A 25,626-nucleotide genomic window follows, 5' to 3' on the forward strand; every position below is an offset into this window, starting at 1 on the left:
AGTCTGGAAAAGCCAGGAAGCTTGCAGAAGCCCTTCGTGAAGGACGCCAAGAGGAAGAACGCTGCTCTGTGGGGCTGGTGAGTGTAAAGCCAATACACACTCCTACCGGGGCGCTCCGGTAATGTATAACAAAGTCCTTTTCAAATACTGTACGAACTGCAAGGGATTAAAAGTACTGTTGAATGCCGAAACAAATATTGTGAAGATATCGAGTGAACAAACTGATTTGAAAGGACTTGTGAATGCCTCACAGAGTAAAAAAAAGTATTTAATGCACTTGTGAATGCTGCACAGAGAACAACGTCAATCGAATGTGCATGGATGGGGTGAAAACCAAGTAATACATGAACCAGAAATCAAGGATTATATAATTTACGAAAACAGTCTTGCTAAAGTCAAGAAAATGCCACGAAGGGTATGAAAGTCAGAAATCCAGCATTGGCACTAGGTTAAGAGGGTCCCGACAAAGAAATGGTAACAAGGTCAAGAAAATACCAAGAAGGGTGGGAAAACGAGAGACCAAGTGTTGGCCCGGATCTAGGAGGAACCCATAAAACAAGTACTGGCACAGTCCAAAGATTACCAAGGGGAGGGTATGAAGAACACCCTTTTGATGGGTGCTAGCAAGGGAAGTATAGCTCAATATCAAATCATACAAAACAATGCAGTTAGAATCATCCAACAGAAAGCCAGAAGGGAGCATATCACAGCCGACCAGAAGGCTCTCCACTGCCTAGCCCTGGAGGACAGAATCATCTTTAAAACCATGACTACAGTGCATCATTGAATATTTGGACCAGCTCCCACCTATCTGAAGGAACAGGTCACCCTTTACACCCTGGGTCGTTCCTTGAGATCGGCGGCTCAAGGCCTTGTCACCTGCAATGATGCCAAAAGAGCAAACAGACGGGGATGCTCCTTTCCCGCAAGAATGGCTCAGACTTGGAAACGTCTGCCGAGCTCTCTAAGACTGGAAGAAAAATACACAACCTTCAGAAAAAAACTAAAAACAAGTCTTTTCAAGTAAAACAATAGGTGCTGCTTAATTAACTAATAATCCAGATGCCCTGTTAAACTAATTGTTGTTTTTTCGTCTAAATGTACGTGCCTCGATGCCTGCGGACTCCGGAGCGATATAAATAAACAAATAAATAAGAGGAGATACTAAATGGTGGCCCAAAGTGAAGAGTGCCCAGGCATTGCAATCTAAGAGATGCATGTGTTGGCAACAGCCAGAGGAATTCGAACAAGAATAATCAAGTGCATAGTAGTTAAGCCAGGCACGGAATAGTGTCTAAAGAATGTGACACACAGAAATCCACTAAGCATCACTGTCAGATGGAACCAGTGGAAACGGTAAGAAGGGGTATCGGTTGTATGAACTGTAATGGGTTAACCGTGTGGTCCGACAACTGTGCCTAGACCGAGTGCCCTATTTGGAAGAAGCCAACGAAAGTAGGTTTGAAGTAAGTTTCTGTATTGCCACATCCCTTTGTGAGAAACTGAAGTTAAGAAAATGTACTGTTATTTCTGGAAAGCTGGAAGGTTTGAACTCTTGGGGAAGGAAACCTTGACTTGGGAAGTGTCCAAGGAACTGTTATTTTTGGAAATGAGAAGGTTTGAATTCTTGGGGAAGGGAATCCCAATATTCTGAGAACTATTTTGAAATTGGGGAAGGGAAGCTGATCTGAAGTCAGGAGCTGGAGGGAGCTCTGAACATTATTTTGAACACTATTCCTTTGAGGCTAACATCTCTACACATTTTATCCAGTTAGTTTTGAGGGCAAGTATAGGTTTTGGACACACAGCTACTCAATTTGGACATCCTGACACTGACTATCCTTAGTTTCCTTTAGATAGGGAAATCTCACTTTAGCATAGGGCAAGTTAGGCCTTACTCCGCCCTACATTTTAAGTTAAATAAACTTGCAGTACGAATTTGAATCCATTATCTGTGTCTTGCTTCATGATGTCCTCACAGTCCACAATACATGGGGTTGTCTCCCTTCCTCAGGTTTCGCTTCCTTTTCCACAGCCAATTGGGTCCATTCTTATTCTTCTTCCCAGTGCTGTGATTAGGAAGAGGAGTTTACAACTGTTATTCTTATATGGGTGTGAGTCCCAGACTTGCATAACAAATACATTTCACCTTCTAGGTAGACTTGGTGTACTCTCCTGCCAAGTACTACCTATTACACAGCCAACCTGGCTCACCCTTCTCCCAGGTACTGGGACTATGAAGATAAGTGATTGATGTATTTTCTCCAGTACTGCCCTTCCTTCTGGGTAGTCTTGGTTCACTCTTCTGCCAAGCACTACCATATATAATTGGGGAGGCAACGGCTGCTTCGTTACTTCTTTCAGGGTGCCAGACCCTTGGTTTGCAGTATAGCGGCAAAAGCCCATGGACATTAGGGCGCTAACACAGAAACGATGAAGGACAAAAAACGACCAACAAATACTAGGGGCGGAGGCCAAATAGCAACCCCTACGGCAACCTTCCTAAGCAAATATGCTTCCCCCCTCTACCTGCCACCTCTTTCTTGTAGTAGTCCCAGAGTCTAGGCTAGGGATATTCTGTCCCCTCCCCTCCTCTGCTCGCCTTCACTTCCTCGGGTTACCAGCGTCCTCTAACACTCCCATTTGCCTGTGGCTTTGGTCCGCGAGGGCATCCGACTTCTCCCAGCTTTCTCCTTCAGCTTTGTGACTTGTGTGGCTTACAACTGCTCAGCTTGGTCTGCGGCAGCTCTGCAGCACCAGCTTTTCTTCCACGAGTCGTGCTGCTTTCCACGCCTCAGGGATCGCCTTCCGTCGTTGTCCGCGAGCCTGTTGTCCCAGCCAGTACTTCGGGACCGTCTCTGGAGGTCTCGATCTCTTCTTGGGCGTCCCAGCGTTCACAGGTGTAGTGATCACGCTCTTCTTTCTTTAAGTTCCTTCCAGGAGGACTAGCCCCTCCTGTAAGTACTACTTCACTTTTTATTTGTTCATCAGGCTCAGCCAGTTTGAATAAGCTGGACTGCTTACTACGCTTCTTCACTCCACATCTTCTTAGTCACAGTACTATTCTTCAGGTTGCCATGACCATTCTTCCTCATCTCAATATAAAAAGGAGGCCGTACTTCTACCTTGTTTGCACACATAGAAGTACTGAGGAACTTAACACTTTGGAGAGGGTAAGAGGGTGAAGGAGTTGGAATAGTGGTATGAATGTACCACGTCCCTCCTAGGGTGTCATACCCTATCCCATGAGGGTGTTCCTTCCTCATCTGATCTTCCCACGGTGCACCACCCTAGGGGGGAATTACTGGACTGTGGCTGCACCGCCATGGCCACATGAGAAGTGTTCTCCCCCATGGGAGAAGGGACGACACCCAAGGATTCGTCACACAGTGCAGAGTGATGAGAGACCTGATGAAATTAAGGAACAATGGAATATAGAACACCCTCAATACAGGTTGCTATACTTCTTGCTCCATGGCACGTGTATAGTCCGGATAACCTTTGTCACAGAATCTGCCATGTGGGTGGGGGGGGGATTGTGATGTCCAAGGGAAGCAGAGAATAATATATTAACAGCGTTTTGTTTATGACCAAAGAATAAGGTGCTTAAGGTAAGTGGGAGGGGAACTTCAAAGAGCTTGGCAAAAGGGGGTCCCCAATAACCACAAAAATAAGGTTATCCTTTTCTGGCGAATGTGAGGAGCCAGGGATGAGATGCAGACAGAGAGCTCATAGTGGTTGTTACAGACTTTTATTGAAACAATAAAGGGGTTGTTAAATGCCTCACTGTCGCAAGGGTCTGTCAGGTGTGCAGATGTCTAGAGGAAAAATGTCACGTGCCCAAAGTCCTATCCTAGCCCCCTAGCCCTCACATTCTAAAACCAACTCTAAGGTGTAAAGGGGCATTGTCTTTTGTTCAAAAAGATGCTCAAGTTCAACAAAAGGTATAACTCAAACGAGAAGGTTCCAGTAATCAATGTGCACAGTTCCAAAGGGGATGACTCCCTTCCCCAGGATTTACTTCATCAAAACAAAGTTCAAAGAAATAACCAAGTTCTTTAAAGTTTAAGAGGACAACTCTCTTCACTTGTGTTGCAACTCGCTCCAGGGGAAATTACTCCCTTGCCCAGGATTCCACATTCAATACAATTAAATTCTAAAGGGTATGAGTCTTCCTTAGTATTCTCCTTTTAAGATGGCACAACCCCTGCCAGGTTCTCCTACACAATTCATTTGTGTTTGTGAAACCAGATCCGCTCTTCACCTGGTATACTCTCCTCCCAGGAACTTATAATACAATCTCTCTTTCTCCTTCAGCACATGGGGGCATGGGTCTTCCCCTAGTTACTTTATGGCAAAGTATTGTGACGATGAAGATGTACTGATTCCAATGAGGGTTACTTGTTCCCCCCACACTTGGCAACCACTTCACTCTTTAAGGGTCTCTTTGCCTCATCTTCGGCGTCCCCTTCTCCCCTTGGGCTCACCACCAACTTGCATTCTCTCAAGCCACTCCTGTTTGTTTGGGTACTCGCCTCGGTGTCTGCCGGTTTTGAGCGCTTTCTTCAGTCAGCGGCATGGAGCGTTTTCGCTCCTTGCATTGGCACAAAGCCCATTCTGGCTTCCAGTTCCTGCTGCGACTTTCTTCTTCTTTGGGCGATTCTCCGGTTAACCAGCAACACTGTACTACGCGACCGGTCCGCAGCTCGCCTCTTCGCGTCTTCTTCCACTGACAGCACTCTGCAGCCACAGCTCCTGGTTCCACTTAGAGTGCTGGGGTCGGCTCCCTCTCTCACTACCTCCACTCGCCTGCCTTCGGGGCTTGCCTCCAGGTTAGGATACCATCTGCTCTGCAATGCTTTTTGCATCTCTCGCCAGTTTCCATGTCGACGCTTGGAAAAGGAAGGTCTCTCCATCTTCAGCTGCTGATTTAAACTCCTGCCTCCAGGCTGAAAGATGTCCTGAACCAATCCCATTCCTCCAAACACTAGGCTCCGGATTATGGTTCACACTCTTACTTATTGCAGTCCTCTTCCTCATCTCAGTACATGTTGTTTCAAAAGGTGTAAAATGTTCATGAGCTTTGTCAGTAGCTTTTGCATGGTGTTGAAGGGGTTTATCACAATATGACATCAAAGAATGGGGAATGGAAGAGGTATCCCTAAAAGGAAAGTGGGGATACCATGTCTCATCTAATGATACCTACCCTTCCCCCTGATGGTCGCCTCCCCTCATGAGATATCCCTCGCATAGCCTCCCCCAGGGACAGGATCCGGGCGGCTGCCGTTCCCTGGCCACATGAGGATAGGCTCTCTGGGAAAGGAGTGATGACATAATTAGATTCATCACACCTTTCTTAAATTCCCTTAGCTGTGACTTAGGTCCAAAAGAAAAGCCTAAAATGTAGAACCGAAAAGATTTTAAAACGAACCAGTAACACCATGGGGCTCAAGTAAAGGGAAAGGGCTGAATGGCATTCATTGCAATAGCATAGACTTTGCAACATACTTAGTGAAAAGGTAATTTGCTTCAGTTTAATCTATTGTGATATCAGTAGGCATTGGTTTACTAGTAGCTACGCTAAATGTGATAATTCTTCCAATGTTTTTCGGATCTCTCACCAATGAGATGAGACAAACCTTGCGAGAGGGTCCAGGCTTGCGGCCCATTCTTCTTTTTTTTTAAATTTTTTTTGTTGTACAGGCATAGTTTCTGGATTCTGTGTGTAGAGTAAGAAATATTGTCATCTGCATATGCCACAGTTGCAAAGCAGCCTCTTTCTCTAGTGGCTGCCTTCCTTAACTGTCCCTCCCTGTTACGTTGCCATAAATGAGTTACCCAGCTGTTTGAGAGTTAAGGCAAACCATATTTATAGTGGCAAACCATATTTGTTTTTTTCCTTCTGTGCGATTTTGCTTTCAGAGTGTACCTTTTGTACAAAGGTTCACGTGGTTGAAATCGGACCTCCTGATACTCCAGAAAATAAACGTACTGACTACCAACTAACAGCTCAAAACGGGTAGCTTCCTTGGTGCATAAAACTCTTTTTAGTTTGTGGGAAATGGGACCTTGTGCAATTCGTATAGCAGAGTTGTCCTTCTCATGGGGTCTTTGTATGGAAACCCCTGATGGTTGTAAATCCCATGTTTACTCTTCCATCCCCATTGTCCCATGGACACTTGTAGCTAGTGCAGGACAAACCGATGGCTAGCCAGAACTTTATTTTATCCAATGACTACTTTACAAGTTGTTAGACAGGCACAATTGGCAGAGTCGAGGGATGGCACAGGGCACACAAAGAAGAAAGATGGTTCGTATCATGGACCTAGAAATCGTGTCAATTTAGCACCACCTATAGGATGGGCAACACTTTGTCTTCTCTGTGACTCTCCTTTTCTGACATTAATTTATTTTCTTGCATCATATTATGCTGACAGGGTTACATTGGCTCCCTGGCTCCCCAAAGTCCTAACTGATTTCTGATTGCTCACCGCTAAAATTCAAGTTCTCATCTGGCTGCGCCAGGCCCAATGAGGTATGCACAAAACTGGCAGATCAGTACTTGGCCAATTCTCTTGCTATCTGTGACATAGCCATAACTTTGGCGGACCGTGAGGAGGGTATTACATGGACTGTGCACTGCTGCAAACTAGTGGATGCTGGGCCTAGAGGAGGTATACGGGATAACTCAAGATCAGAAGGCAGGGGACATGCACAGTGACAGCCCTCACCTTCGACTGTAAGTTTGCTAGAGAAACCTTAAGTGATCTAATGCCAGCAATAGGCGGGCCCAAATCCACCAACATAAGAAAAGATACTCTTCCCCTTAAGGTACATTATTTTCTGACAATCTGTAAAGGTAGTGAAAACTTTAATACAGTTTGAGGTACACCTAGCTAATGCATGAGCTGCACAGTCAAAGTTTTACAGATCACCTGGTCCCCAAATGTTGAGAGAAAGTCGTGGGAAGCCATGTCAGTCAAGTATTGTTGCCCAGTGCAAGATTTTTATACCACCCTAATATGTTTGTGTCTCAGCGCAAATAGGCTTTCCAAGGGAAAAGGGAGTATGTTGTACTTAAATGTTTCCTGGACTTCCATTTCATATACTGGATAAATTGGGGACTCCATCTCCATGCAGGCAGCATAGGGGAGGGTCACAGTAGGGGATATAAGATGCCTCCAGACTCTAAAATAGACATGGCCCAACCCCTATCCAGCATGCCTGACTGTTGTCACGTTAACACATCGGGCTCAGTTCATCTCATGCTCACTCAGGTGCAAACCATCCCTCATATTTCAACCCAGGAGAAGGAGAACTCGCACTATATAAGAAAAGCAGTTCAGTCTGGCACTTTGCGTCATTGGATAAGGCGGAGTGGAGTTTTCTGGTAGTTGGAGACTGGAGAGGGTGACGAAAGATGAGACGGGAGGAGCATGGGCAGAAGAGGGAGAACACAAGGTGGATTACTGAAGGCTGAACATTAGAGAAAGGAGAAGGTGAGAAATTATTGGAGGTTGAACATCAGGTGTGGAAGGAGGTGGTGAAGATAGACTGGAAGTGGAAAGGTGAAGAGAAGGTGTAGGAGGAAAAGGAAGCTTGGAGTTCAGAAGGTGAACAGCATGTGAGGAGAGACCGAGGAGGCCGGACGTCAAACCTCACGAGGCAAAGAAAGTGATACAGAAGAAGTTGGTAGGTAGTTTCCAAGAGAGGGAGAAGGATGTACTTCAACATGAGGGCCAGCTAGTCCACCTAGACCTGGCATGGACTTTTTTGTGTTTGGCAAGTTGTGGCGTATGGGACTACAGGAAAGGCTGCAGCTGGTAATTTCAGAAAAGGGCATAGCCTATTGAGGACACCAAGAAGCCAAGCCAACAAGATACTAGCTTTATTGAAGTGTCAATTTTCCGTTCCCCAGAAAAGGCGAAATGGAGGAACAGGAGTCGGCTCTTACATTTGGCTTTCCTGTGGCAGATGACCCCAAGTTAATTTTGTATCCCTTTATTAGGTGCCCTGAAATTCTTTAAGAACCACCCAATTCTTGTTTATTTGATAAAACAACAAAAATGGAAAATAACGTGGCTGTTGATCTCCTTTCTGGTCACAGACACATTGTGTTACATTTCACAAAAGAAATATAAACTTAAAATGGACTAGTTCCCTACATGAGATACTCTTGGGAAGACCGAAGGGGATCCTGCACTATCTTAAAGGAAACTCTAAATACAAACAAGCATAAGCGATTGGTACAGCAGTTAGTGGGTAAATTGTCCTGTTTTGAGTCAACTCGACAATTTTCCACATAAAAAGAAATTGTAAAAGCAGACAGTGAGAGAGAGTTCTCCAGCATGGTAAGCAGAGCCATGCACTTTGCATTGTGCAGATTATAATAAAGCTAAAAAGCATTCGATAAGCATAGACACATAGGAAGGGAATTGGACATGCTGTCTACATACAAACTCCCAACATTTTGGCAGAGTAGTGTAAAAACTCTATTGTGCCTCTACCACTCGTTCATAGATTCCAGACTGATATTTTCTGCACCTTGTAGATCTGGCAACAGAGAGTTGGTTGCCGAGATATTGCAACATTGGGTGAAAGTGAACATATACTTAGACCTGCAGAATGATAAAATCATCAGACATTACAATTCCCCAATTAATTTTCTTAACTGGATTGATCTACATGCTCTCTACTCTCAAAATAAGATACAGGCTAATATCAGAGTTGTTAGAAGGCATGCTAAAACAGTGCAATTACCCAGAAAAATAGGAATGTGGAACTGTAGTGCTTCGATCAAGAAATATCTGAATGTGTTAAAATTAAAATCCTACTTAAACAGCTCTTGTGAGTTTGCTCATATCTGCACAGCTCTGAGGTTCTACCTTCATCAGAATATACACAAAGGAGTACAACCTGTTCATGCAGTATCCGTGCATGTGTTATTGATGAGAAGATTTACCTGTGCATGGTTTTGACTTGTTCCTTTTGAGGCGCTCTTCATTTCTACTGATTTTTTTGGTTCCCTGAAGATGGACCTATGTCTGAAATGCATTGGCCAAGCACTATCAGCCTTGCTAATCATTGAAGGGATGTGAAGACTTCAATAAAAATAATTTGATATATTTGTGATGAAAAAGGAGTAAAACAAGTATGCAACCATAACCCAGGGAGGTTCCCTTGGTGCTTTCTTTCTACTAATGTGCATGGTGGATCTGGGGTGCGCCAAATATCATTTGTTGTACATTGCTGAACTCATTTGATGGAAAAATGTATATGTTTAAAACTAAGTTGGTGCCCACTTTCTCCCACTTCAGTATTTCCTTGCTAAAGAGCACCATATTTGAAAATAATTTGTGCAGCAAATAAAAAAAGGAGACGGAACAGCGGCATCCACAAAAAGAGAAATGCAGAGCGAGAGCAGGAAGTGCCGTGGAGATGCCGGGATCTGTGAGAGAGTTCCTCAGTGCTCAGCAGCTCAAAGAAGCAGCTTTCTCCAGATCAGGGAAGCAGGTGTGTGAATGCAGAGCCGTGCATTGTATATGTTAGCATTGCTCTGTAAAAACACATTTTCATACTGCTGCTGCCACTTGCTGCCTGTTTCTGCCCCAGGTCGCTCTGCTTTCCCACCCGTGACCATGATCCCCATATCAAACTCACAAACATGCGCTTACTCACACACAAACACACACACGCACGCACACGCACGCACACGCACACTTTTGCCTTTGAGGTATCTTTTTGGTGTCCTCTCTGTCCCGTCCAGGTCCTCTCTTGTCACTACGCAGCAAAAGGATGCAGGGTGTGAGGTGTCAATAGTCTGTTGCCTCCAATAAACAGGCCCCTCCCTTCACCTTTGCCTCTCCCTGCTGCTGAAACATTCTGACACCTTCCCCAGAATGAGACAGGTTGGAAGAGGCTGGCATGAAGAACTTTATTTTGTCCAACGTGGCCGGATCCGTAAGCACCAATCGGCCACAATGACGGCTTTTACATCATTGTCACTGTCATTCAGGTCTCCGAGTGAAAAACATTTGCTCATAATGCAACATTTTTTGAGACTTTCATAAATTTGACTTTGTTGCATTGGGTTTATAAACGTAGGCAGAATGCAATCAGATGTGAATGTTGTATGTAGAGTGAGAGAATTATCCGTGACTTGTTCATAGTATTCCGCTGATAAAGAGCCATCACTAACAGATGATGCGATTGAATTTTCCTGTAATGAGCTTTCTGTGATGTCTTCATATGGCAGACTAGTCTGCCGGTCTCGGGTACTGTTATATTCATCCATTATTATGTAACTTGGGGATGTTTCAGATTGTATATCTGGTGGCGTATCTTTCGGTTCTTGGTCTTCATGAGTTGTGCAGTTTAGTAGGTCATCCTCTTGCGAAGCGTAGTCTGATATAAGTTGAGGGCGTAAAAGTGGTATTCCGTTCTGTAACTGCTTAGCAGTAGCATTGTTCGGACCCGCTGATTTCATCTCAGCAATTCTTGAATGGGTTTTTTCTAGCAAGTCCACTGTTCTTGGTTGTGAAATAAGTTCAGCGGGTCTTATTGCTCTGAGGAACGCTCTAGAGCCTGTTTGTCGTTTTTTGGTAGCTTTAGGGTGTGTTGATTTTACAGCATTGGTTGCTTTTTCTTTCGAGAAGATCTTGTATTGTTCAGTTTTATTCTCTTTTACATGACCGTCGCCTTGTACTTCTGGATGTAGAGTTGAGACAGCCCCGGTTCTCTGTTGAATGGTGTTTACGCCAGGCGTTTGTAGTTGTGCCTTTGTACTTTGTGTAGGGTTTTCATTTGTTTGTGAAACTAGTGTTTGATTATTTCTTATATCCATCGGTTGGTTTTGTTGTTGTTCTCGCTGTGCTTTAAGAAGGGTTAGTAATTCAAGGTTTAAGTTTGTTTTTTCCTGTCGATCGCTTCTAGCCATTTCTGCTAGTCGCTGTTGCCAGCGATTTGATTGCTCCGCTTCTGAGTTCAATCGAGCTTCTATTGTATTGATGAAATTCTCGATGTAGATCTGCTTTGAGTGAATCATGGCTAACAGAGTTGCTTGATCTTTGATATTATCCTTCATTAATTCTTGGATCTTAATGAAAGGTATCATTGTATGCGAGAGCACTGCAATCAACGTATTTTGCAGGTCGAGCATCGTGGTTGGAATCCTGGGGTTGGTGTTTTCATCCTGTTCGTTGTGCTCAAGTGGTGGGTTTGAAGGTTTGGTTTCTGAAGCATATGCTGCGTGTTTTGACTGCTCATTTTTGTTGAAGATGTTAGGCGTGTAAAAAGATTCATCTGTATCATAGTTAAATTGTTTGGGAAACTTATGGTTTCCTGATTGGATCTTCTCGCGTTCTTTTTTAATTGTTCTGTTTTCAAGTTCTTGTAAAAGACAAGGCGTTGAGGTCATCTGCGAAGTATGGGTTTCTGGTGTTGTGCCGAATATTTCTTTTCGTTTGTCAAGATTTAACATGATAGATTCGATTTCTGTTATGTCCATTGATAATCTTTTGGCCTTGGTTATAGTTTGTTTGTTGATGTTTTCAGACGCTTGTGGATATTTGCTTGAGTTGTGAGTTTGCAGCCATGCAAGCTTAGCTAGTCTTGCTTTCTCTTTTTTTGCTTGTTGAGTTACATTTATTTGTGAGTTGCGTGATGTTGCGGGAATTCGTTGTTCTTCTAATTGCGGTTTAAGAGGTTCGTGAGGCTCACTTCCGTTGAAAGGTTCATGCAGTCCAATTCCAATGGCGGTTGGATCTGTATGATCTATGTTGATAGCCTGTGCATTGGCTGTTAGTGAATTGGGCTCTCCTGTGTATTCTTTTATTTGAAGCATTTGTTGATCAGTGACTTTGTATACTTGTTGTCCTTTTGTTGTGGTACTTGAAATCTCTTGGCTTTTCTTTCCATCGTCGGAAGCTTGCGTGTATTCTATAATGGTCTGATGATTTGAGGCAGCATTCGTGCTATGTGTTTTTGGTTCTTTATTGTGCGTCTGCCGTTGAGGAGCCGTAGACAGTTCTTGGTGTCGGTCCCCGGTTAATGCTTGAGGTGGTATAGTTAGTTCCTCAGATTGGCCTCGTCTTGAGCTCAAGTTTAAAGGATCTTGTGTTTCGTTTAGGCGCTCTTCATAGATTTTTTTTAGTTCTTTTTCATCGAAATGTTCTTCATCGGTTTGTTTAGTGTTTTCTATGGGTGGGATGATATTCGTTCTTAGCGATTTTTTGCCAATTTCTGTACTATCGGGCGTATTTTTTTCAGGCACTATATTTTCATTTGCTGAGGTATCGGGTGTATTTGATGAGCTTGGATAGTGTGATGTATTAGAGATGAGCTCAGGCAGGGTTGGTTCATCGTAGATTTTAGGATCAATTAAATAGTTATCCTTTGGGATTTTGATTGGAACGATTTTTGCTTGAGCCGCGCTTGACACTTCCTCATAATTGTTGTCAAGTTCACGAGTGAGCAGATGTTCATCTATCAACGCACTGTGATGAAGGTGTGCTTTTGTATTGGTTTGAGCTTGAGGACTTGGGTGGACGTTTAATTGGGTTGTTGTAGCAGTTTCTGCTTCGAACAGGGCATCTTCAATAAGGTGGTGTTCAGTGTCGTGAGGGGCGTTTTGTATCTGATGGTTCCGTGTGAGTTTTGCTGTCTGAGCTCTCGAAAGTGATTGTTCTAACGTCAGCTGTGATGCGTCGAGGTCAGACAAGGCTGCTGTGCTTATTTTGGTTCTTAGTCTTGTTTTTGGCCGCACGATTGGTTGTTGTTTGGGTCTAGTTGACGTCATTTCTTCTTTAAGTGAGTCGCCCGCCAGGGGAGCGAAGCTCTGTATGGGGCGTATCAGAGTTGGTAGTAGGACGTAGAGAATTTACTGTCAGGTTCTGGGTGGATGATACGGTTTTCTACGCGGGATGCCTGTGAGCTGTTAATTTGAGGTTAGAGGGACAAGTTGCAGGATCCAAGGAATAATCCTTTCGGTCTCCTGTAAGTGAAAAGTTTAGAGGATGTCGTTTAGGTCAGGGTTGTACAGTTGGGATGCAAGGAATTTGCCTTTCCGGTCTCCCAGGTTAGGAGTACTTCCAGAGACGTTGTGTCTCCGTTAATGATGCTATTGGGTAGAGGATCCAAGGGACAGGTCCTTTCGGTCTATTGTTGGCTAACCCAAGAAAATAGCCTATTAGTCTCTCAGCAGTACTTGCAGTTTCCAGGGGAGGGTGGCAATGAAACAGCGCGCCCTTATTTCCGCACAGGCTACAAGCCACAGGGAATGCGCTGTTGTGCTCTATGCAGATGTTCAGGGGGAGTGTCTCAAGGTTGCCACGTGATCCGAGTCATGTGATGACACGGCGACCGATACACAATGACCCGCTCACTTCAACTGCAGTAGGCTGATAGCGATAAAGCTGACTGACTTGCGCAAATTGGACTAGGTGAGTCTTTTAAAGGTAAGCTTGCTTCGTCTGCCGAGTTGAGCGTGAATGAAGTAAGCTTCCAGCCTTATCTCCGCGTGGGTTTTTTTTTTTTACTTAATATCAGTAGATTGGTTTAATTTTCAGTTGTAACTCCCCCTATGTTTTAAGGGGGAGGATGATCTGAGGGGGCAAACACGGGATCAAAGGAGTATGGTATCCAACAGTCTCACGTTAGTCCACCTTTTATACGTTTAATATCGTCAATAGAAGAAACTGTAAGGGCTTACCGTGTTGGGACGACTTGTGTTTCTCTGATCACTGAGACCACAGCTGAGTTTCGGTCTCTGTAATCCACGGTGCTAACGTCACCACAGAGCCAAACAGCAGCAAAACAGTTCTTGCCGCCGTAGGATGCGCCGCCCTTTACTCCGCGGCCGGGCTTAACGCCGCAAGGGTGGTTGAGGCTGCAATTTGAGATGGCAAGCAGGTCACGTGACTGCACACGTGAGCGGCAATGGGCTCCGCCTCCTCCAGGAAGCGAGCGCGGATTGTAGTGGCAAGAGTCTTCCAAGACTCGCAGTGCCAGAAGGTGGTCAGGATAAAAGACAAACGTTCTTTCAGTACAGCAGCTTCCTCAGTAAAACAAAAGCGCCGCTCGGCCGGTTGAGGCTGCAATTTGAGATGGCAAGCAGGTCACGTGACTGCACACGTGAGCGGCAATGGGCTCCGCCTCCTCCAGGAAGCGAGCGCGGATTGTAGTGGCAAAAGTCTTCCAAGACTCGAAGTGCCAGAAGGTGGTCAGGATAAAAGACAAACGTTCTTTCAGTACAGCAGCTTCCTCAGTAAAACAAAAGCGCCGCTCGGCCGGTTGAGGCTGCAATTTGAGATGGCAAGCAGGTCACGTGACTGCACACGTGAGCGGCAATGGGCTCCGCCTCCTCCAGGAAGCGAGCGCGGATTGTAGTGGCAAGAGTCTTCCAAGACTCACAGTGCCAGAAGGTGGTCAGGATAAAAGACAAACGTTCTTTCAGTACAGCAGCTTCCTCAGTAAAACAAAAGCGCCGGGAACCTCTTCAACCTGCCTACGTGACTGGGTCAGGTGCTTCACTGGATTTTTCTTGCTGGGACACAGGTGGTTAGATTGACACACCAACACTAGGAGACATGCTGCAACCGGCACCTAAATGAACCTGGCGCTTTGTAATAAGTTTATTTGAATGCAGAAAAGGCAAAGTGCAGAAACAAAACCCAATAAGAAGTTTGTTTGAATGTAAACACCGCAAGTGCAGAGCCAAGCTCCAATGAGATACAGGTGTATGAAATGCAAGTGTGGGGCAAAGTTTGAACAAATATTACTGCAGACAGATCTACCGAGTAAACCTCAGTATATACAGTTTTGGTGTTACAGAGGAACTATGAAATGCATATGAAGTCCTGGCAAGAGAAAGATCGCAGGCAATAGAAATGCATAGGAAGTCCTGGCAAGTGAGTATACCATGCAAGTGAAACTGCAAGAGAAGTCCTGGCAGGGGAGTACACCATGTGAGTTACAAAGCTACCAGGAATACTAAAGAAGAACAGTGTTTTGCTAGTTTCCTTGCACACTTTATTGTTTTGTTTGCTGTGTGAGAGCCAGGATTGGATGTTTTGGACACAGACGGCTTTTCATTTATTGACATCCTGACACAGGCAGATCCTTAGTTTTTGGTTTCTAGGTAGGGAAACTCCTCTTTGGCATAGGGTCAGAGAGGCAATGTCCCAACCCATTGCAAGTCTTTAAAAAAAAAAAAAAATGCCAACTTTGTTTCCGCTTTCATTTCTGACCCTTCACATACCCCTCACAATCTACAAATAACTCTGTGACAAGGGTAATGTCTTTGGGCTTGAAAGTGCACAAATGTTCAAGATCAAATGAAAATTCCTCAAACACAAAAGTTTACAGTTCCAGGTGATGTCTCCCTTTTCCAGGTTTCTCTTCTTCATCCCAATGAATACCGAAGATCTTTATAGCCCAATAGGATATCTCTGTGCTCTTGGTGTCGCAGTCGACTGCTGAGTAGCGGTCTCCCGTCCCCCGTTCTATTTAAAACACTTAGAAACTCTGAAGGGTATGAGTCTTCCTTGAGGAGTTTCTCTGGTCAACAAAACAACTTAGACTTAGCTTTGCTTGGTGTACTCCCTTGCCAGGACTTTCTCATGGGGTTTCTTTACACAGCTGCAAACTTGGCTTTTCCTGGTATGCTCTCCTTGCTCTTGGCTTTTCATACAGTTCACTTTAAATCCTTATTCACAAACTTGCTTAATGCCGGGTACAATACTTAGCCTATTTGTGTTACAACTTGGCTCCCCTCTTTGCCAATCTTGGTTGAAATTTATTTGGTTTATTTTCTCACCTGGGGTCCCTAGACCCGTTACTCTTATTTGCACAGCGTTTCCCATGAGCTCCCGGAGCTTCAGCACCCACCTCTCCGCCCGTGTACCGTTTCTCTTGTGTATAGCTTTCGGGGACAGGTGCTTCCTCCTGCCCCGTTGGTGGTGTTTGGGTGTCTTCTGTGGTCGGCGGCTTCTCTGCTTCTTACTTCTCGCTCGATTATCCAACTGAATGCCTTTATTAACAATGGGTTTCCTAGTGTCTGGGTGATTTCGTAGCAGTGTTTGGACCTTTTCTAAAAATGGCATTCTTCCTGTGTCTTCCCCAACCACCTTGCTTCCTCTCTTGTCCTGCCCAGGTCGTTGTCCAGTATATTCATAAGGGTGAGGTCTAATTTCCATGTGGTCGACCCTTGTGGTTGGCTTACCAGCCTTATAAAGAGCAGTAGGTATGGGGTCTACCTGCATGTAGACATCGGGAGAGGTGGGGGCGCTATGGGATTCAACATGAATTGCTTAGGTACATGGGGGCTTGCATTAAATATAAACCGGGACCCTTTTCTGGGTAAATCATACTTGGGGCCCGGTACTCACACTGTTTTTCAGTGTGGGCCCTATACTAGCCACATTAGTAAAGCCTGTGCTGATGCAAGCATCACAACTGTGGCCGGCTAAAACATGACAAATGTAGGCTTCCCGCAGCACCCTCCATACTAGTTGACCCCTTCATCTCAGAACCTCCCCTTCCATGAGCTTCAAGTAGGAACACAGCTAATTTCTTTCAGCTAACTCTGCCAAGACTGAGCTGCAGTAGCTCCCACCGGCTCCATTGACCCCTTGCTAGCCTGGTCAGTTTGATGTGTTGCAGGGGTACCTAAACTGGCCAATGGGCAAGGTGGTTTGCTAAGAGGGCCGCTTATGGTGCACCCAATCAATATTTGGGTCTAGACCCTAATTGGAGCTGGAGCAGTAGCATCGCTCTCCTCTGTAGGGCAGCATTACATACCCCTCCTCCATTTTCCATACCGGGATCAGGACTGTTTGGGACTCGGGTGAGGTGCCCTACCTCTCCCCCTCCATTATCCTTATGATTTGGCAGAGTTCAAAGAATTCAGACCTGAGGATGCCAACATGGGCACTGCTTAGGCTAAACAAGAGCCACATTGTCCTCTTTTTTTAATGTGGGCTGTGTGGAAGAGGACTAAAATGAAAAAGAAGGGGATATTCCATAAAAACAGAAACCTTTCCTCACACCCTCCGGTATTCAGTATCCACTTAACAAAAGCTTGCAAGAAACTGTCAGTTTTAATTTAGACAGAGGTACGTAGACTTAAACAATTATACATATTTTTAGCTCAGGAAGTCATTCAAGAGATCTTCGCCCTTTGGGGAACCCCTCAAGTGGATCCATTTTCGACTAGTGCCAACCGGAGTGTGAACTGTACTGCTCAAGGGAATTTCCCACAAGAGGAGCTCTAGGGGACGTGTTCGTAGTGGACTGGGTATTTACACTCCTTTACGCGTTTCCTCCTGTCCCCATGATTCCTCAAGTGATCAGGAGGTTGAGAAAGTTCTGGAAAACCATGATCTTAATTGCCCCGGATTGGGCCAGGAGGACATGGTACCCGGACCTTCTGGACATGTCCATCTGCCCTCTGATACGTGTTCCACAAAGAGGATCTTCTCTCGCAAGAGGAAGGTCGGGTTCTCCATCCAGAGGTCAAAACACTCAGCCTTCACGCATTGTTTCTGAGAGGCTGAGATATAAGGATTGGGACCTCCCGGATGATGTAATGGAGATTTTGCTTTTGGACAGAAGGCCATCAACAAAATCCCTGTATCAGTGTCATTGGAACAAGTTCAGTAACTGGTGCAGGGATAAGAATGTGGATCCATTCCTTTGTAATACTCCAACAGTACTTTCTTTTCTCTTAAACTTAGCCAATTTGGGGCTCCAAGTTGGCACTATAAAGGGATATCTGGCAGCACTATCTATCTTTAAGCATTCCTCGCAAGAGGTGTCCAATTTTAAAATGACCTTAGTAATTCAATTCTTGAAAGGGCTAACAAATGTGTACCCCCCCCCCCCGGAACCTTTTCAGGTGCCTATTTGGGATTTGAATTTAGTCTTAAAATTTGTCATGTGTGCCCCTTTCGAACCTTTACATTCTTGCCCATTGAGACTTTTCACTCTTAAAACAATTCTGTTGGTGGCTATAACATCAGCCTGCAGGGTAAGTGAGTTACAGGCACTGTCTTGTAAGCCTCCTCGCACCATTTTCCATAGGGACAAAGTTATTCTAAAAGTCAAACCATCTTTCTTGCCTAAAATAGTTTCTGATTTTCATCTGTCACAAAAATTACCTTACCTTCTTTTTATCCTCCTCACGCTACTAAGGAAAAGGAAAGGTTGCATAGACTGGACCCAAAAAGGGCTCTCAGTTTGTACATTTCCAGATTGGCAAATCTTCGACAATGTGACCAACTATTTCTTGGGTATACTGGACACAAATTGGGTCTTGGAGTGTCTAAACAAACTCTATCCAGGTGGATAATTCTAGCAATCTCTGAATGCTATAAATTGGCTGGAAAAGAGCCTCCAAATGGATTAAGGGCTCATTCAACTAGAGGCATGGCAACTTCCATGGCTCTTTAGAGGGTTGTCCTGGTGCAGGATATTTGTGCTGCGGCCACCTGGTCATCAATGCACACCTTTGTGAAGCATTACTGCTTGGACTCTACTTCATATCAAGGAGGACTTTTGCAAAAGCTGTCCTTCATTCAATCCATAATTAAAATGTCTATTAACTCCCACCTCCAAAATGACCACTGCTATGGGTGTCTATCATAAGATGAGGAATACGTGGGAGGACACAATCCATTCGAAGAACAAGTTACTTACCAACTGTAACGTTCTTTCGGTTTGGATGTTCCTCCCAGCCAATCCTCATCGACCCTTCCAACCTACCCCTCCATACAGTTTACGCCAGTTGCACTCTAACTTCCTTAAGAGCATGAGGACTTAAAACCTGATCAGCTGATACGACCATGAACACCGTAACAACAGAACTGAGGTAACGGGCGCTGCTCTAGCCCTTTATACAGCAGATGACGCTGATGCTCGACGGCGGCCCTCGAGGGACTACGACTCTTTCGGCCTCGAACCCAGCGCCTCTGGTGAAAAATGTTTTCTGAAGCAGCAAAGCTGGGAGATGCATTATTGTAAGATGAGGAATACGTTGGAGGAACATCCAATCGAAAGAACGTTAGAGTTGGTAAGTAACTTGTTCTTCTAGCTGTGTTACATTGGTGCCATTGGCTTTTTGAACATAGATTCAGGCTGGTTTTCAAACCATTCACCTTCCAGGCAAGAGTGCAGTGTTGCTCTTTAGTACACAGGTGAAACAAAAAACAATGTTAATATCTAATGATGTACTGCATTTTGTTTAAATTGGAATGTCATTATAAATGTAGTGTAGCTTAGATGGATGTGGGTGTTAACATTTAGTGTGGCATCTTATTTTAGTGTTGAATTGAGCTGTGGAGTAAATGATGTTGCAGCGTGCATGGGCACTGTCACTTTTAATCTTGTAACTCTTTCTTCTAGATTTGTTTCGCAGTCATCCAAAGAAGCCTATGTGATCTCTCTTTATATTGACAATCCACTGCTGATTGGCGGGAAGAAATTTGACCTGCGCTTGTATGTTCTGGTGTCCACCTATCGCCCACTTCGGTGTTACATGTAAGACCGTTTTATCTATCCTCGTTTCATATCCTCTTTTTTGATTGGCCCTCTGATTTACAGTCTCTTGCTTTAAAGAGATTGACTTACTTTGGACTTTCAGTTCCTCACTAACATGGAAGTCTGAGAACAAGGTTTGTCTTGCTTCTGGTCTAGATCGGTGCTTCTCAAGCAAGTGAATGATGCCAGAATGTGACCTTACACATTGCTTCAAATGTGCCTCCTTTTTCCATATTGGTGTCCTGTAGCTAACAAGGGACTTGTACGTTTTATTGTGGTTTCAAAACCCGTAACTCTCTACTCTGCCATACATACTTTCCTCATGATGTTTAATCAGAGTTCTGTATCTTTACCAGGGAGCCCATATGTTTTCATTCGGCTACAGATCATAACAGGTTCTGCATTTATATCGCAGGCTGTATACCCCCTTCGTGGCTTTTAGTAACATACTTAAAGTCATTGTGGACTGCTAATGTTGCCTTTGAAATGCCACTTGCTTATTATTATGAGTCCAGAAGGAATGTAATGGGTCTGGTCATGAGGAGTTTCCATGCTTATTTTCATTGCTGTCAGAGGGGCATATCAAACTGTTGGTTTTGACAGGGACTTGAGGGGCGATGCGAACAGAGACGCTTGTATCTGCTCACTTCTTTAATTTGGGAGCCATCTGTGCCCTGGGACCCCAAAATCAGGGTTTGAAATTGCCTGTAGCTGGGAGCTATTAAGCCAAGGGGAGCCTGGTTATCTTGGAAACCATCAACTAGCAGAAACTACTTTTGACTCCTGTGGCAAGTGGTGCCATACCAACCTAGCTATGTGATATTAAGTGTGTATGTTTGGGAATGTGTATTAAGGAGAATATAGAACTCACCTAAGGGGCGTTTAGAGCATGTTGGATAGTATAAAATAGACAAATAGCTAGAGTTTGCATCTTGCACAGCTTTATTTGCTGTGTGCTACATACTATTGCCTTGTTCGCCATAAGTAGCTCCTGTCTAACTGGTTGGGCCCGATATCCAAGAGCTGCTTTTTGCTCCTGGTGAACAAATCCCAATTTTGACCCGTGCAAAATCCTTAAACTGGCCCTTTCTCTGTCCGTATTAGTTTTTGTTTACAAAACAAAAATAAACCCAGAGAAAGCCTTGCGCTAGAAGACGTAAAATTATAAAATGCGCAGAATTGGGTGCATTACTTAAAAAGTTCAGAGCTTGTTTTCAAATATCTGTTCATATTTGTGCCCAAGTAGTTAAGCAAAAAACTGCACAGAAATGGCCCAATATGAGTACAATTAAAGCATTTCTAGAATGTAGCGTTGACTATTTATATGTTGGAGATAAACTATCTAAAATGGTGCAAAACCCTGATCAGTGCTGAAATGCACATGGCCATAGCTCTAGATTTCTATCAGTATTGCTTCTAATAGTACACTTTTATGAAATGAGGTTTAAGAGGGATGAAGAATTGATGAATGTTGGGTCTGAAGGGTGTGGTGGGGCTAAATCGTTTCCTCAACATATCTTTTTTTTAAAAAAAATTTTATTGAAAAACTACAGTTTTCTCCTTTCTCCCTCCATCGTCAAGATGGAAAGAAAAAAAAAGAACTTTTGTTTCAGATCATCTACACATCCAATACATATCATTATTATCAAAATCATCATTGTGTTTACTATGCTTTCAACAACGAAGATCTTCTAAGCATCATCGTATCATACAGTACACTTAATAGACAAGCAAACAGACAAAGTCAATTAAACATTCAACTTAACAATTAAACAATTACGCACTTAGGCAGTTCATTAATCACTCTGCCATTTTCGAGCATCAGCCTTCTGATTATGGAGGACATCTCAGGAGAGCGTTCATAAAATGTACAATCGCACAAACATGTTTAATGTTTTGGCCTGAAGATATCAGACACCACCAGGTGATCATATCGCCATTGGACAGGGCATATTCGCCTAGGTGAACAGAACGTAGATCAACAATTGCTGGACAACTTAGAATCGGGTGTTTCAAAGATTCAACCGATTCCTCACACAATCGACACAGATTGTTGTTTATAGCAGGCTGCATTCTTTGAAAAAGAATTTCTTTCGTATTCAACGTGTTTAAACGGAAACAAAGAAATTGTTCCCGATAATGACGATTGTAGCACTGAAGGAGGTCAAGTTGTTGAGAGTTTAATTTTTTTTTAACAATAACTAACTTATTAGAAAGATCGAAATTTGAGTATCTTTCAACATTTATAATCCATGCCCAAGTTTCAAATTTTCTTTTTGCCACTTTTGGGCGTGAAAACAGGTCGACATTATTAATGTCAGCTGCTACAATCCACTCTTGCACTCTTGAGCTCCATTGGTCCAACAGGTTGCTAATTTTCGAATCATCAGAGGCAGTAAATATTCTATACGCTGGCGCTCCACCCACTTCTCTCATCTTGCGCCAAAGCGAGATGGACTTCCAGACAACATTTGAAAAAAGAGAATTTAACGAAAGTTTGTGACGTATTGCTATAATTGGAATACAATTCGGGAGGTTGAGAACCCGTTTCCAAAAAAGACCCTCTACAATATTCCAATTTTGTTCACTGATATTCCATCCCGCTTCAGCACCAAACGTTAAAATAGGAACAACCTTTTGACGATAGAACGTTATCACCGGGGATAAGGAAAATTTGCCAAAGTTTTTATTGATCTGGGCTGCTTGCAGTGCCAGTCTTACTGCTTTCAGTTTCAACGCAATTAGCCATTGGACTTCTCCGATTGAACTGTTAAATTCGATGTCTAGATAGCGAATCGAATTAACAGACATTAACTGTTGACCACCTACCGCCCATTTAAATGCACAATCTCTTCTACTCGATAGCGAACCAATCGACACAATTTTAGTTTTATCTGTGTTAATGGCCAATTCATTTGCGACTATATATTCATAGAGGCAACTTGGCAAACATTGAAGGCCGATTTGTGTTCTATCGATCAGAACGAGATCGTCAGCATAGGCAATATACCGAACTGGAGTTCCGTTTAGACATGGAGGAAAACAATGAGCTTGCTCCAAGAATAGTGGGAGATTTGCCAAAAATAGTTTGAACAAATCAGCAGCCAATGGGCAGCCTTGCTTAACACCCCTTGTCGTTGGATTGCTGTCAGATAATATGCCTTGTTTGTTAAGGCGTACTCTAAAAGAGGTATCAATATGTAACGCCAATAATTGGGTTAGTAAGAAGGGCCATAGGACATGCTTGCCTCATGTCTATAAAGGCTAAATGCAATTTGGTTTTACTCTGTAATGCATGATATTTCAAGGCTGTCAAAATTGAAAGGTTGACTTCCACACCTGTACCTTTTGAAAACCCAGTTTGCCGGATATCAAGGATTCCCGCCTTTTTAGCCCAACTCACCAATTTACCTCTCAAATTAGAACCAAAGAGTTTTCCAATAGAGTCCAATAGGGCTATGGGACGATAGTTTTCAGGTGCATCCCAACAGCCCTTCTTATGGATTGGAATTATGATTGCTGTTAACCATGATTTAGGCAAACACTTAGATTTTGCGATTTTGTGGAACAAACACTCAATAAAAGGTGCCCAGATTTGTGGATTTTTTTTTAGTCTGACATTACTTATCATGTCCGGACCAGCAGCGCGAGAATTTTTCAGTGACTTAATAGCGTCAATGATGTCTGACAGCGACATCTGGACGTCCCAGGGACCCAATCTAACCACTGATTTCCATTTGGGAACCTTCAGCTGGCTATTGAACACTGACCTAAAGTGTTTACACCAGGTATCCCCAGAAATTGTGTTCTGCGTAGAATTGGAACCGTTAAAGGGGCCCCTATTTAATATTCGCCAGATGTCGCGTGTGTTCTTTGTAATCATCAGTTTCATCATAAACTCGGCAGAATCCTGTTCTACAATCACTTTATGGGATTTCAACTAATATCTATAAATCGCTCGTCTGGCCTTCACATTCTCCAGCATTGTCTTAGGTGGTACATTTTTTTGCATTTTTATTTTACGGACATCTTTTCTTAGATCTTTCTTTTTAACATCCAGCAATTTACTAAAAGGGTGAATATGCAGCTTATGTTGCTGAGCGCTATCTTTGATCAAAATGATATGATTCTGTAGAAGCAGAGTATAATCCACAGCGTCTGTCAAATCACTTAGATTAGCCGTTAGAGCACGGATCTCATTTGCACTCAGTCTTAATCGATTTCCGCTCATGTTTACTTCAACTGCTGCTGGGTATGGGGACAAAGAATCCGACACCGCCAAAAGACATTTGAGTTTCAACAGCGAATGATCGCTCTTAGTCGTTGTCAGTGAATGCAGTGTAAGAATCCTTGACCCCAGGTTACTAGACACACAGAAATAGTCAATTATACTGTGCATGGATTCAGGATGCCATGTGGCCTGAGCTGGAATATAACCATGCACATTGCCGTTCAACAAAACGCAGTCAAACGACTCCATAATATCTGACCAACGTTGTTCTTTCTCACCTAACTCTTCATATGGAATCTGGCTATAAGCTTGATTGTGGAGATCGTATTTAAACCACGAGCCATTTAGGTCACCGCAGCATATAATGCTCAAGTTATTGTATTGCATGGCTGCCTCTTCCATTAAACCGTTGATCGCTGTGGTAAACTCTGTAACTTTTATTTTGGCCGGATTCCAGTAACAATTTATGATCAACAGAGTTGCAACTGTATTTGGAGTATCTGAACATGCTTGCATAATTAAACCTTGAACATAGGGATTAGGATTAAAACAAATGGGAGAAGACCACACTTGTGAAATCCGAACCATTGTCAATAGTCCTGCCGATGGTCGGCCCGAGTATTTTGTATTGCAGGATTGACCAATATATTGAAGCCATCTCTCATTGGAGCATCAAGTTTCCTGCAGACAAATTACAAACACATCATCCAATGGAATGTCGAAGTCCTCAAACAAATGTTGAAAGCCACGAGTGTTCCATGATAGGATCGAGAAGATTGCTTCCTGCGATCCCAATCATGGCTATTCCTGCTTCTGTTGTCTCTGATGCACCAGTTGTTTCTCAGACCGACGAGATTCACCTTGGCGTATTTCAGAAGTCATACTATGGCGAACAGATTTCACAACTGTTTGTTTTTTCGATGTTAAGCCTTGAATCGTCTGTGCAGGATTTGAGCTACTCCTGTCCACATCTGGTTCAACTGAGATATCAAAGCCGAATAACAGAAAATCTTCAGCTGCCTTGAGAAGATTGTTACGTACATCAGCGGCATCAATATGAAGGAGCACCGCATCAGAGGCACTTTCTGTCACATACTCGACTATTTTAATATCATCTGATTCAATCAGTCGAAGTGGTGGAATGTGCTTAAATAACCGCAGAACATTTGCACGGTTGAGATTCAGATCATTATCATCCTTAAGTATGTTTTGCAGTCTCAATTTACACCTGCCATCCTTTGTGCGGTGCTGCAGCTGGTCCTGTGGCCTCAGTCGAGAGCAGCGTTGCTTGTTACGTTGGTTAGTTGTAAATTTTGGGTTCAATTTCGAAGTAGTAGCCTTTGAGGACAGAACTTCCTTTTTCATAGTGGAAGCACGGCGACCTTGCACTACTTGCCACTCTGAGGGCGGGCAGCTTAGTCTAGTATTATCAGCTCTCATAGGCAGGTTTATATCCAGTGGCTGTTCTTCTATAGAGTGTTGCGTTAAGTCCTCATCACTACAATGGGAATAAATAGGTATACATGTAGCACGCACGGCGTCCGTTGGCCTCATTTCCATTTTTCTGCGGTACATGTTGCTTTGGAGATTCGGCACGCCTTGAGTTCTGTGACGCAGTGAATATTACTAATCTATATCGCTATGTCCTTGTCATCGACGCCGACTACAACCCTGCGATAGGGTTTCAAAAAGTGTAAATCTTTCGGTTCGAAAATGTCTATCACTGACCCGCACCGGGAATATCTGTGGTGTCTCGGGGAAGGCCACGACATGGTGGCCTGTACGAAGTGTCAGGCGATGACGGGGAAAACCTTGCAAGAGAGGAAGGGAAAACTACAGGTAGGTCGTAAATCTGACCGGAA

General features: G+C 43.7%; 1 protein-coding gene across 1 annotated transcript in view; it reads left to right on the plus strand.

The window, feature by feature from the left end:
* Positions 1-25,626, plus strand: part of TTLL1 (TTL family tubulin polyglutamylase complex subunit L1) — a 500,816-nt gene that overhangs the window by 124,668 nt on the left and 350,522 nt on the right. Inside the window, exon 5 of the mRNA XM_069628218.1 lies at positions 19,399-19,533. Within this exon, the coding sequence (XP_069484319.1) occupies positions 19,399-19,533 (135 nt within the window). The remainder of the gene's footprint in view (positions 1-19,398; positions 19,534-25,626) is intronic.

This window comes from Ambystoma mexicanum, chromosome 12, assembly GCF_040938575.1.
Source record: "Ambystoma mexicanum isolate Mex_15411 chromosome 12, UKY_AmexF1_1, whole genome shotgun sequence".
Classification (NCBI taxonomy): Eukaryota; Metazoa; Chordata; class Amphibia; order Caudata; family Ambystomatidae; genus Ambystoma; species Ambystoma mexicanum.